The sequence below is a fragment of the Halichoerus grypus genome, chromosome 14 (genome assembly GCF_964656455.1).
Source record: "Halichoerus grypus chromosome 14, mHalGry1.hap1.1, whole genome shotgun sequence".
NCBI lineage: Eukaryota > Metazoa > Chordata > Mammalia > Carnivora > Phocidae > Halichoerus > Halichoerus grypus.
Genome location: NC_135725.1, coordinates 23,948,887 through 23,961,941, shown reverse-complemented (window position 1 = coordinate 23,961,941; position 13,055 = coordinate 23,948,887). Strand labels below are relative to the sequence as shown.

The 13,055-nt window shown below is 43.8% G+C and overlaps 1 protein-coding gene across 4 annotated transcripts in view; it reads left to right on the top strand.

The window, feature by feature from the left end:
• Window positions 1-13,055, top strand: part of FRMD3 (FERM domain containing 3) — a 296,683-nt gene that overhangs the window by 208,476 nt on the left and 75,152 nt on the right. For all 4 annotated transcript variants that reach the window (XM_078062348.1, XM_078062347.1, XM_078062349.1 and 1 more), the window contains 4 exons: window positions 2,245-2,332; window positions 3,916-4,004; window positions 7,239-7,302; window positions 8,571-8,659. In XM_078062348.1, the coding sequence (XP_077918474.1) occupies window positions 2,245-2,332; window positions 3,916-4,004; window positions 7,239-7,302; window positions 8,571-8,659 (330 nt within the window). The remainder of the gene's footprint in view (window positions 1-2,244; window positions 2,333-3,915; window positions 4,005-7,238; window positions 7,303-8,570; window positions 8,660-13,055) is intronic.

Genomic DNA, 13,055 nt, shown 5'->3' with positions numbered 1-13,055 from the left:
AAATATGTTCTGTAAAGGATGGATTAAAAATTATTCTTTTTAAAAAAAGAAAAAGGTAGCACATATGGCTATCTTCCTTCTCCAAGGCCCAGTAGATAATGGCAAAATACTAGAAAGCAGATCTAGGAAAGAATACCATTTTTGGATCTGATGTCTACCAGTGAGTCTGGAAGATGGGAAACAGATGGAGCAAATCCAGGTTAAACACATATGTAGGGTAGGAGTGATTCTGAGTGCTTCAGGCAATAGATACACAGGGCCGCCATTATGGTGAGTGGGCAACTGCATTTGGCTCAGGTGGGTAGCTTTGACCTCTCTCTGGTTCCTTCTGGGCAACAGCAGGCTTGAGCTGGAAGTACCCCGTGTGTGGGCAAACCCAGAAGAACTATAATTTTCAGTTTAAAATCAAGTTACTAACATACACTCCTCCCAGATGGCATGCCCCACCACCCACTTCTTCCCTACAAACCTCTGGAGGCCACTGCATTAAACAGATAACGTCAGATAAAAAAAATGTCCATCCATGAATCACTTAAGAAAACATCAACTCTATGAATGTGAGATTCTGACTCAGCAAACCAAAGAACCCTCACCAAGAAAGCAGCATTAACAGCAAACAGGATTGGACTTTAAAGGAAACAAAGTGGGATTTCCTCAGAGGCATAAGAGGAATTTATTGCATGAAATAGGAACAGGCAGCTATTTCAAGAACCAAATAGATACTATGTTGGAAGTAAAATATTTAATTGGTATTTAAAAAAAAAAACCCTCAGAAATGGGAAGAAAAGCAGGATGCACACAGCTGAAGAATAAATTAGCAAGCTGGAAGTCCGAATTAAGAAATAATTCAGAAAAGGGACACCTGGGTGGCTCGGTCGCTTAAGCGTCTGTTTTCAGCTCTAGTCATGATCCCAGGGTTCTGGGATTGAGTCCTGTGTTGGGCTCCTTGCTCAGCGGAGAGCCTGCTTCTCCCTCTGCCACTCCCCCTGCTCGTGCTCTATCCCCTCCCACCCCCCCCCGACAAATAAAATCTTGAAAAGAAAATTCAAAATGTAGTACAAAAAGACAGATTTAGAAAATGAAACAAAGGTTATAAGGTATGGAGGACAGACCTAGGGGTTTCAAGATCCATTTACGTGGGCCTGTCAAAGGAGAGGAGAGAGAAAGAAAGAATGGTTGGAGGTGAGGACGGAGGTTGGGAAGAGAAGAATCAAACAGCCATGGAAAAATACGAGTCGTCGGATTAAAAGTGTCCCCACGGTGCTGATCATGATAAGTAAATAAAGACACTCCTCAGACCTGTTCTAGTGAAATTTCAGTCACTCAGGGTAAAGAGAAGATCTCGAAAGGCTTTAGGGAGAAGGTAGATGGAATACTGTTTTGATTTAGAGGCATGATGACTCTTGAGGGGGTGAGGAGGGAATCCATCTATGGGGAGATGCTTGGGTGGAAATAGATTTAATACTACAATGTAATTCTACATTTTGGAAATAAAAACAAATTCCTGTTGTTTTCTTTGGCAAACTCTTCTTGGTTGTTAGGGTTACCTATTTATCCCTGGGGAATGGTTTGGATTCTCTAAGATACGTTCCGGGACTTAGTCAAAAGTGTAGTCTTTGAAATGCTGCACGATCCTGCTTTGGAAGTTAACCCCAAAAGTCCTCTCTATTGCAGCCCCTTTCCCCATCGCTGAGGCCAGGACCTTATTTACCACCGTGGAGGGCATTGCTGGGATAAGTGGCTGAGATTTCCTTTCAAAATCCAGAGCTTTCCAGTGGAATGGTTGACCGTTCTTCCTATGAGGATAGCTTTGTTCAGGCTTGCTGGTAGCATAAAAGAATTGCCCATATTCTACCTTGAGCAAGAGGGAATGCCCTTTACCCTAGATAATCTTTTGAAGTGAGTAGGAAAGAACCGATGCTGAGTTCTATTTCACATTAAGATTGAATTTGCAAGGCTTTGCTTATTGGTAACTTGATAACCATGATTAACTGTACGGGTCACTGGAGTTCTCAGAGTACATGTAGGTTTATTATGGAACAATTAGCAGGGAACATGAGCTCTGATTCCTTAGCAAAGAGCTCCTTGTGGTGAGGAATGATGATCGGTGTTACTGATTATTATTTATGTAGGGATTTCTCTCTTTTTTTTTAGTGTAGGATATCCCATTTTATTGAATGAAGGGACTCTAGGTTTCTGTAATCTTCTGTGTCAACAACCTAAAATTTTCTTGTGTGATTCTAGAGGCCAGAGCCCACCAGTTGCTGAATTTAACTTACTCCTGAAAGCTCACACTTTGGAAACCTATGGGGTAGACCCCCACCCATGCAAGGTGAGTGCCCCTCCTAGCAGGCCGACACATAATGATTGTTTTGCCCACAAGAGAGTTAATTACTGTGGGGGATATTACTACAGGCTGACCCATTGTCCCTAATTGGAAGGGACAACAGTAGGCTGTAGTCACATGTTCTGGTGGTTGATTGTCTCCATTGCAAGCCTTCCAATTGTTTGCTAATTGCTATGTAGTAGCCATACTTTCCTAAATTAACATATATGATTCATTCATTTATCAAATGGATGGTTCTACCCCTGAGAACTTAAAGGATCCTAACAGATTTATTTTCAAGACCCTTGTCAGCAAGAAGGTAACCTTAAAAATTGGGAAAATAGAGGAAAAAAAAGACTTAAAATTATATTTTGACATTAGGATTCTTTTTTTTTTTTTTGCTTTCTTTGCTCATATTATTTGATAGTATTTCTCTCAAGCATGTATCAGAATCACCTGGGCTCCACTCCAGAGTACTGACTCAGAATTGCTGGGGTTACAGCTGGGGAATATGCTTTTTTAGCAAGTCCCCAAGATGATGCACACATTTTCCAGAAATGTTTTATGAAAACAGTTTTCTTCTTTTCATACCTTAAACTAACTACGCATCAACCAGACACTAACTAGAATTCTCAACTAACCATTTATCTCAGCCAGGCTCTTAAAGGTAAGTTCTTGAGTTCTGCTGGAACATTTCTTTACCCATATGGGATCAGCTAATAGTATTTGGTGAAGTACTAGTTCTAGAACTCTTAGTGCAGGCTGCTCATTAGAAATACCCGGGGAGCTTCATACTCCTGCCACCTAATGACATCAGGGTCTGTGGGGGAGCAGACCAGGCTCTCCAGATGATTCCAACATGCGGCCGAGGTAGAGAGCTGATAGTACTTGTTCATATTGGCATTTTTATTTTTATTCGCACAATTATTTTAGCATATTTGCCAGAATCCTCTTCTGTAATGGTATAAATCAGTTTATTCCATTTAGTGAATTAGATTTTATCCACAATTTTGAGCCTGTTTGTTTTATTTATTACTTGGAGATGGACTTGATTTTTGTTGCCATAATTCCTTTTCTTTTACTGATCTATGCTTAGGTTTTCTTGGTTGAGGCTGGAAGCGAAGTAGGCATTTCTGGACATATCTTTACATTAAAACTACCAGGAATTTGGTATGGAATTTAATCAAGTCAAATTAGGGCTTTGGTTTCATAGCAACTTTGATTTTAGGGCTAATGATGACTGAGCACAGTTTGACAACATTACAGGACAGATCCGAGAACTTGGGTGGCCCCAAGACACACTTGGAAATAGACATAGTGGTTTGGGACTAATCTGCCTTTTCCCAGGATGTTCCCGGAGAGGTAGAAGGTCTGTTCCTCCAAGGAAAAAGCTGCATATTCCCAGACCTTCCCCAGATTTTAGAAGCACTATCCTTGGAAGTCCCATCTCAGAAACTTAGTTTATTGCCACGATCAATGGGATTAACCTGAAATTAACCCAGGGGGTGGATGAATGAGGATACCATTTATCATTTATTTTATATTTCTCATTCTCAATCCAGATGTTTTTGGCTCTCCTTTTTTTCCAGGATTCAACAGGCACAACAACATTTTTAGGATTCACTGCAGCAGGCTTTGTGGTATTCCAGGGAAATAAGCGAATCCATTTGATAAAATGGTAAGGACTTCTTTGGGAAACTAGCTTACCATTTTTCTTAATCTTGCTTTTCTTTCCCAGCCTTTGATACTTTTTTTTTGTTTGGAAATGTCCGGTAGAATGCCTAGTATTCATTTCTTTGCCGTGGAGCATCATTAAAAAGGGATTATTCATCTATAAATAAAAGCCAACCTAGGTTGTCCTAGACCTCAGGAGACCTGGGGTGTGTCTTGGGCTCAGGGGCTCTGTCTCCAAAGAGAAGGTGTCCAGTGTTTCCTCACCAGCAACTGCTGCTCTGGCCAGAGGGGTGACCTGGGGTAGGGCAGGGCAGGGTAAAGGTACAGTTTCCCTTGAATAACTCAGGACCTTCTTCTCCTGCTCCCTCCTCTCCATTCTCTCTCTCTCTCTCTTTTTTAAGATTTTATTTATTTATTTGACAGAGAGAAAGAGAGACAGCGAGAGCAGGAACATAAGCAGGGGGAGTGGGAGAGGGAGAAGCAGGCTTCTCACTGAGCAGGGAGCCCGATGCGGGGCTCTATCCCAGGACCCTGAGATCATGACCTGAGCCGAAGGCAGATGCTTAATGACTGAGTTACCCAGGTGCCCCTCCATTCTCTTCTCTTGAGTCCTTGTTGCAGAGACGTCATGTGTTACCCAGTATATCAGTGAAGATGCTTTTGGCTCTAAGTAACAGGGATGTCTGCTCACGGTGGCTTCCAAATAAAAGGACTGATTATTTCACACAGCAAAACTTCCAGAGGTTGGGCGTTTCCATGATCCTTTAACTTAACTGCCTGACAACACCGTGAAGGATCTGGGTCTCCATTTTCTTCTCTGTCATCCCAGGGTAATGGCTTTTGTCCCCAGGCTCATGCTCATAAGGTGGCCATGCAAGCAACTCTGGCCATCCCATCTTCATTCAGCAACACCTAGAGCCTGGAGGAGAGAATCCCCTTCTGTGTGTCTCCTATTAAAACAAGGAGGACTTGTTTTACAGAAGCCCTGTAGGAGACTTCCGGTATATCTAATAGGGCAGGATTGGCTCACACGAACCTACTTAAAGCAATCCCTTAGAGAAGAGTGGGAACTCCATGACTCTGTTGGTCAAATCAAGACCCACCTCTTGTGGCTGGGAAGAACATAATCTGCATGAACATGTCATCTTGAGGAAGAAGAAAGTCTGAGTCATGTCAATACAGAAGTGGGAGGATGGAGCAAGGTAGGTGACCAGCAGGGCCCATGGTGTCCAATCAAGAAGATGGTTTGGGCAAAGAGCCAGAAGGCTGAACTTATATGGAATATTGTAAAGGCTCAGTCTTGTTCATACCTTCAGCTTGATTCAGTTTCCTCCCTGAGGGCCCCTGACAGGTTTGTCATCCCCCTCCCCCCATCATGTCTCACTGGGTGGTGGGCTCCCCCTTGTGCCTGAAGTTCTTCTTGATGGGCCAATGGGCATCCGCCTTCATTCATGGGTTGGCAATGCCCTTGCATTTACCTGAACCTCAGTTTCGTGGTTCTGTTAGCTTCAGGATTTCCAGGACCCCTTTATCAACACCCCCACTCGTGCACTGTCCTCTTGGCACCTCCCCCCTCCCTTTCAAACCTTCTCTGCTGGGTTAGCATCAGCCAGCTAGTGTCCACTCCACTCCTACACCTTGTACTCTTTTTTCTGAGATCCCTGATTTCATCAATCTCTTCCTTGACCTTTCTGTCATTGCCTTTTGTTCAGCTCATACTTTCTGCTCCCCTCTGCACCCACTTGTTCTTTCTCCACAATGAGCATTCTCAAAACTCTTCTTCACTTCGCTTCTCTGAGTCTCTGTGTACTCAGTTGTAAGATGGGAATCCATTACATCTGGCATTACATATGGGGAGGAAAGGAGTTGGGGGAGAAGCAAATGCAACTGTGTTGTGAGTGGTGGGATTCATGAACTCTGACATCTTGTGGACGTGTTGCATGGTGGGGTGACTAGTTTTCTTCCCTGTGTTTTCTGCACCCTGGAAAGAAGGGTATTAATCACCTTGCAGGCCATTCCCCAATAAGCTCCCTACAGATTCCTGTTGACTTTGGGAAGCATGGATAATGTGGGGACTTCTCCCATCCTACCCTAGGACCACAGAAGACTTGCGGGTTAGATCCTCAGGTTTCTGAACTACTTGAACTCTGAAGTAGTTAGGGGAGAACCTGTCATGTCTTAAGTGCAGATTAATTGCAAGTCTCTGCTCCTTAGGCTTCTGTTTCTTCCTGGGTCCACTGAAGAGTTAAGATGGACAATCCCCGGACCATTTGTTTCTGGTTCTACATCGTGGTGTTCCTGGTGGGGTGCTGAATGTCATCCCCACCCCTCTCCAGCCTCTGCCTAGGCATGTGTATTTGGAATAGCTGTGGATATGTTACCAAAACAAATTTTATTCCCACATTAATCCTAGTTTTGTTTTTTGTTTTTTAACATCCACTGAGCTGTGTCACTCTTGCAAATCCTCTCCTAAGTTTGAACAGCTTAATGTAGCCACACTGTTCTTTTTCCCTCAGGAAAAAACACAGGGGCACAAATCACTCTTTTAGAAATTAGATCAAAGGACTAAAAATAGAATTGTCTCCTCTCTACGCATATTCGCTCACCAAAGAGGTGACCTAGGGTCCCCATTTCAGGCAGATTTTAATTGAGCAGCTCCTTAAGATAAAACCCCAAAGTTCCTCTTTTGACTACCATGTGTCAAGCTGTCCTCACAATTTTGAGCATCTCAATATTTAATAAAACTATTCTCTCATGAGCAGGGAGAGCAGAAATGAAAATTTTGCAGCCTGGTGTGTGTGTTTCTCGAAGATGGACGTGAAAGTTTGAGGGAGACAGATACTGTGAATCCATATCATTTCATTACCTGAACCTGAAATAATCACATTCTTCCTACCTCGCAAAGTGGGCTGGCCAATTAATATTGTTTTGGTCGTTAATGTTCACAAAGCCTCCAGAGCTCCTTGGAAGAAAGATGCAGCTTGACTGTAAAAAATGGAAGAAATAGTTCTGAGCTGCCTTCGGATCCTCTCTTGGGAAGAAAATTGCTGTATAATTCACTTGGGGGCTTTTCACTGCTCATTAAGCCTTTACTGATGATAAGATAATATCTTGTTTCATTGCAGTCGGCTTGGTGTTTGCGAGTCAGCCTGATTCCTGTGGGAATCAGGTACCTTAGTTAGCTGCCACTTTTTTTTTTTTTCTTCTTCTCACCCAAAGAGATGTTCTTTTCTTTTAGGCCGGATGTCTGCAAGTTGAAGTTTGAAGGGAAGACCTTTTATGTGATTGGCACCCAGAAGGAGGTCAGTGACTGCTTTTCTAGCCTGTAGTTGTGTGTGTGTGTGTGTGTGTGTGTGTGTGTGCGCGCGCGTGTGTGCAAACGAGAGGGATGCAAGCGTAAAACATGCCTTTAGTATTGTAGCCCCAGAATACCACCACTTTGAAGCTTACAGTGATAATGGAAGCTGTATGCTGAACATTTTAGAGGTAAATAAATAGTGGGTTTGCACATTTAAGAACAAAGTCAGTGAAATGAGTCGGTCAGAAAAAGACAAATAAGATTTCACTCATGTGGAATTAAACAAAACAGATGAACACAGGGGAAAGGAAGGAAAAATAAGATAAAAACAGAGAGGGAGGCAAACCATGAGAGATTCTTAACTATAGGGAACAAACAGGGTTGCTGGAGGGGAGATGGGTCAGGGGATGGGGAAACTGGGTGATAGGCATTAAGGAGGCACGTGATATAATGAGCACTGGGTGTTAAATGCAACTGATGAATCAGTAAATTCTACCCCTGAAACTAATAGTACACTACATGTTAACTAAATTGAATTTAAATAAAAAATTTTTAAAAAAGAACAAAGTCAGTGAGCAACGCTTGACCATATACTACTGTGTAAAAAATAGACTGAGATAGAAAATGGAACCTTCTCTTGAAACTAACACTGTGTGTTAACCAACTGGAATTTGAATTAAAAAAAAAAAAGGAAAATGGAACCTCCTTCTACCTCTGTAATCTGCCAAAATATAGATTTATGAAACAAGTGAAGAATACTTCCAAAGCTAGGTATTCAACCACTGCTAGTGAGTTTTATAAATAGAGTCTATACATCCCAGGAGTCTTAATGAAGCTACCGGATGCAGGTTGGGTTCATCAGGGAATGCATCTGAGAGGAGGCCGTCATGGAAGCTTTGAGCCTTAGGGCTAGGTCTGGAGGTTTGCAGATTTTCTTGACTAGTTTTTAGATCAAGCACCGGTTATTCAGCGGTGGCAAAGTTTTTAAAGGACTACAAGTCTGATTGAGAGGCGGGTGATTCCTGGGTTGTTGAGAAGGATTGACTGTGAGGATGTTTTTTGTTAGAAACAGGGCCCAGTTAGATTCAAGATGTCTGCAAAGGGTGAGGGAGGCGGGACACCATTTCAACAGCACTTTTAAGACCAGGGTAAGGCCTAAGTTACTTTTAGTCTGTTTGGCAGGTGTGGGCAGGGGGGGCTACAAATTGGTAAATACCTGAAAAAGATAAATTCTGTTTCACATGCCCTTTCTTATTTTGTCTTTTTTATTAGAAAAAAGCCATGTTGGCATTCCATACGTCAACACCAGCTGCCTGCAAACATCTTTGGAAGTGTGGGGTGGAGAACCAGGCCTTTTATAAGTACGTAGCTTTTATTCATTTAATCATAGGTTGTAAAAGCATTCATGGAACCACTCACGTTTTGCAAATAGCTGCATATTCATTTCTTTTAATTCAGTTCTTTTCATTATATTTAAGGGAATTGTAAATTCAGTGTGTTGTACAGGGCAACTCCCAACCAAGCCTGAGCTCCTCATTGGGTGATACTCATAGAATTGCAATGGGTGCTTTTTTTTTTTTTTTTTTGCATTGATATTTCCATTCAAAATGTCACAGAATCTGTTTTTGGTTGGGTGCCCCCCTCAGAAGCAGACCTTGAGAAGAGTTGAGTGCTAGTAGTTTCTTTGGGATGTGGTTTCTGGACATACCGGAAGGAGGGGTGGGGAAGGGAGGTGGGGCAGCAAGCAATATAGGGCATGTTATCCATCAGGTCACTCCTGAGGGCAGCTGTGCTCAGCTCTGCTGGGGAATTCTGTCAGGCTATAGAACTTGCCTCAGAATTCTCCCACTGACAAGCAAAGGGCCCGGGCTGTTTGTTTACCAATTCCCCATTCATTTTGGTTGAAGGCCACTTCAGAAGGCAGAGTTAATACTCTCTGGCTTACTCTGAGTGTGGGCTGACTCTGCTCTCACAACCAGAGAAAGCAAGCTTTGGCAGAGAGTCACAGGTGTTTGTAGTAAGAAGCCTTCAGCACACAGAGATGGGAGCCAACGGCTTGTGGGTGGAATGCGGTCAGAGGCTATGTAGTGGAAAGTCAGTACTGTACAGGACTTCAGAAACCATCCACAAAGCTCTCAGGTTTCAAGAGAGCTTCAAATTTAGGATCTTCCCACTGAGTTCCAGCTTCTCCTCTTTGAGACACGCTTGTTGAGTGGAAGAGCAGTGGTGAGGGACACAGTCAGGAGCCCAAGCCAGCCCTGCCGAGGGTACCAGCTGGCCCCTGGAGCTCATCCACGTGGCCTTTGCTCTTTCTTCCCTCACACTAAATTCGGCCATGCTCATTAGACTCTTGTCTCTGAAAATGCTGAGTCTCTGAACCTCCTGGGCTTTAGCTGACAAGGATCAGGAGAGTGGATCAGGCTCGGACAATCTTTTTCAAATCCCTTTTTTATTCACAGAACTCTTTTCCTTAAATAGAAGTGTAAGCAAAGCCTAGTAGGTAAAGAGAGAAAAATAGAGGAGCTGTGGTTGTTGGTGACGATCAGAGTTGGGACTGGGGACTCGAGACCCTTCACCTGTTGCTCACTGCTTCTCAGGAGCTTGGGTGACCAGTTGTCTGCTTTTGCCGGGCCTCCTTCAGGCTTAGCATTGAGAGTCTTGTGTCCTGGGAGAACACTCTGTCCCAGGCAGATCCCATCAGGAGTATAGTTTGAAAGCCCTTGGATGAGATGACCTCCAAAATGCTGTGAGTGAAGATATGTATCAAAAGACCTCCCCACAACCAACTTCACTTCAAGACATCAGTGGGTCCCATCGGGTATTTGGGAACTGGTATATAAGGGCACCTGACTGCCTCTGAAATCATGTCCAGGCCTGTCCATTGCCCATGGGAGCTGAGAGAGGGAGATGCAGAGGGTTTGATGCTCTGCCTCTAGTTGAGGCCTGCATGTATTTTGCTGTTGTTTTTAATTATTTGAAAAATTGAGATCATATACCATAAAAATCACCCCTTTAACGTATACATTCAGTAGTTTTTAGTATAATTCACAAAGTCATGCAACCGTCACTGCTATCCAATTCCAGAACATTTTTATCCCCTCCAAAAGAAACCTTGCATCCATTAACAGTCACTCCCCATTTCCCCCGCCCCCCCCGTTCCCAGACCTTGGCAACCACTGGTTTACTTTCTATGTTTATGGATTCACCCATTCTGGACATTTTATATAAACAGAAACATAAACTATGTGGTCTTTTGTGCCTGGCTTCTTTCACTTAAGGTCATATTTTCAAGGTTTATCATGTGGTAGCAGCATCAGTACTTTGTTTCTTTCCATGACTGAATAATGATCTAGTGTTTAGATAGACCACATTTTGTTTATCCATTCATCAGTCGATGGATATTTGGATTGTCCCCTCTTTTTAGCTATTATGAATAATGCTGCTATGAATATTCATATGAAAGTTTTTCTGTGGACAGTTCTGTTAGGTTTATACCTAGGAGTGGAGTTTTTGGGTCATTGGGTAACTCTATACTTAATTTTTTGAGAAACTGACAAACTATTTTTGGAGCCTAACCTTTTGGAAGTCTTCCGTTCCTCCTTTAATGAAATCATCTGGTTCTTGTCAAGGGATCATTTAGAGACCTTAATTAGTCATTTTGAATGAGTGTTTTCTCACAAATGAGGGAGCTGGTAGATGGAGTTTTGAAACAAAGCAAAACAGGATAGATCATGACCTATTTTATTGTAGGTTTTTATGTACATATCTGTACTAGATCAGATCTCTCTGAAGGTAGGAACTAAGTTCTATTTATCTTTTTATTTGCCAAAGACCCCAGGCATTCAAAAAATATTTCCTGGATCAACTGATAAGGCACAGTGCCTATCCTCAAGAGATTTGTATTTCATGGTAGACACCAAAAGGGAAGTACAAATAAAATGCTGGAGGGCACCCCAGAGGAGGGGTGAGTCTTGTTGTTGGGGGAGCCAGGAGGTAGAAGTCCCCTTCAGATGGAGGAAGGACATTCTGGGTAAGAGACCAACGCACTGGGGAAGATGAGCAGCCACACAAGGCTGGAGTGGAGGGTACATGGAGTAGACAGGGAGGAGAGGAGGGGCCAGGAGCTCTTGGGGCCAGACAGAGGGCTCAGCCATCATGAAAGAGGCAGTAGAGAAGCGAAAGGTGTGGTTGATGCTGCTGACCACAGATGGTGGAAGAGGTGGGAGTAGGAGAGGAGAACACCTAGTGGATAGACCTTTTGGAGGCTTCTCAGTCAGCTCTTCTTGGGAGGAGTTTAGCCTGGCTTTGAAGATCCTTTAGGTGAACTCATAGGATCTCCATCAAAGAATAACTTAGGACATTAATTCATTCTTTTGCACACACATTGTTTTAGCATGTGTGAGGGAGTCAGTTGATTGCTAGAGTCAAAGACAAAAGCAGAATTGAAAGGAGGGGGAAGAAGAAAAACCTATGAACCGGGGAACTCGTTTTGCATATTTTAGGGTATGCACCTTAGCTGGCAGCTAGTAAAGAGGTCAGTGTGATAATCCTGTCATAAGATGGGCCAACTAGGCATATCAGAGGAATCCTTCCCAGTCTTCTGTGGGTGCTTCCGAAGACCAGGAGGGTTTAGTGGTCAGCACCTGTGGCACTGAACAGATCTTCCTTGACTTCTTTGACTTACGATGGGGTTACACCCTGATAAACCCGTCCTAAGTTAAACATACTGTAAATCGAACCATCATATATTGGGGACCTTCTGTACAGAGGTGACCGAGTCCTTGTGCCCCTGCTTTGGTTAGGTCAGGCTACCCCGTCTCTCTCATGAAGACCCCTAATCCCTAATATTTATACCGATCTGAGTTTTCTTGGACCCTTTTGTTCCTTCATTGATCTGATAACTATCCCTGTTCCTTACGGAGAAGGAAAGATACCACCTGTTCTGACCAGGCTGTGTGACCTCGGACAAGTGTGGCCTCAGCCTTCTCATCTACAGAACGGAGGGGACAGGGCCTTGGGCATGGTTTGTTTGTCTCACTGTGTCCTGGTGTTCATGAGCATGGACCTTGGAGGTGAAAGGCTTGGCTTTGAGTCTTGACTCTGTCACTTCCTAGCGGTGTGGCCTGGAACAAAGCACTTGAACTCTGAGCCCCAACTTTGTTTTTCATCCGTAAAATGTAATACCTGCTGGGGAGTGCTTAGTTGTGCCGCAGTGACCATGACTACCCCCCCCACTAATGACAAAAGGTTTTTGAGCGCCCGTTGGTCGCAGAGCCCCGTCCCTTTGACTCTGAAGGGTTCTGATTCTGTTAAGCTCAGGGGTGAGTGCCGTCCCACTGGGTGCTGCGTCATAATGGTTTCGGCTGGCAGAGCAAGGTCCTGATTTTGTTTCCTGACTTGGGAGTCATTTGCTCCTTTTTCTACTTCACCTGCCATGGGAACAGGGAGGCCTGGTGGCCGATGCCTAGGAATTCCCTAGTGTGCTTTTAAGACATGAATGTGCAGTTGGTCGTCCACTGGCCCAGGACCATGATCAGGTTTGAAAGCCTTTGTTCTGAGATCTGCTGCCTGGGAATGGAGCCCAGTGCAGAAACTCTGATTTTCCCTCCTGCTCCAAACCCCAGGGGATCCTCGACACAGACAGTCACCATTTCAGAGTTTCCCTTATGCCATGTGGTTTCTAGGTGCTGCCGCCCCCAGAGTACAGGTTCCCTGGAAGCGCATGGAGTCATTGAAGAGTTCAGTGGCTTGGGGAGT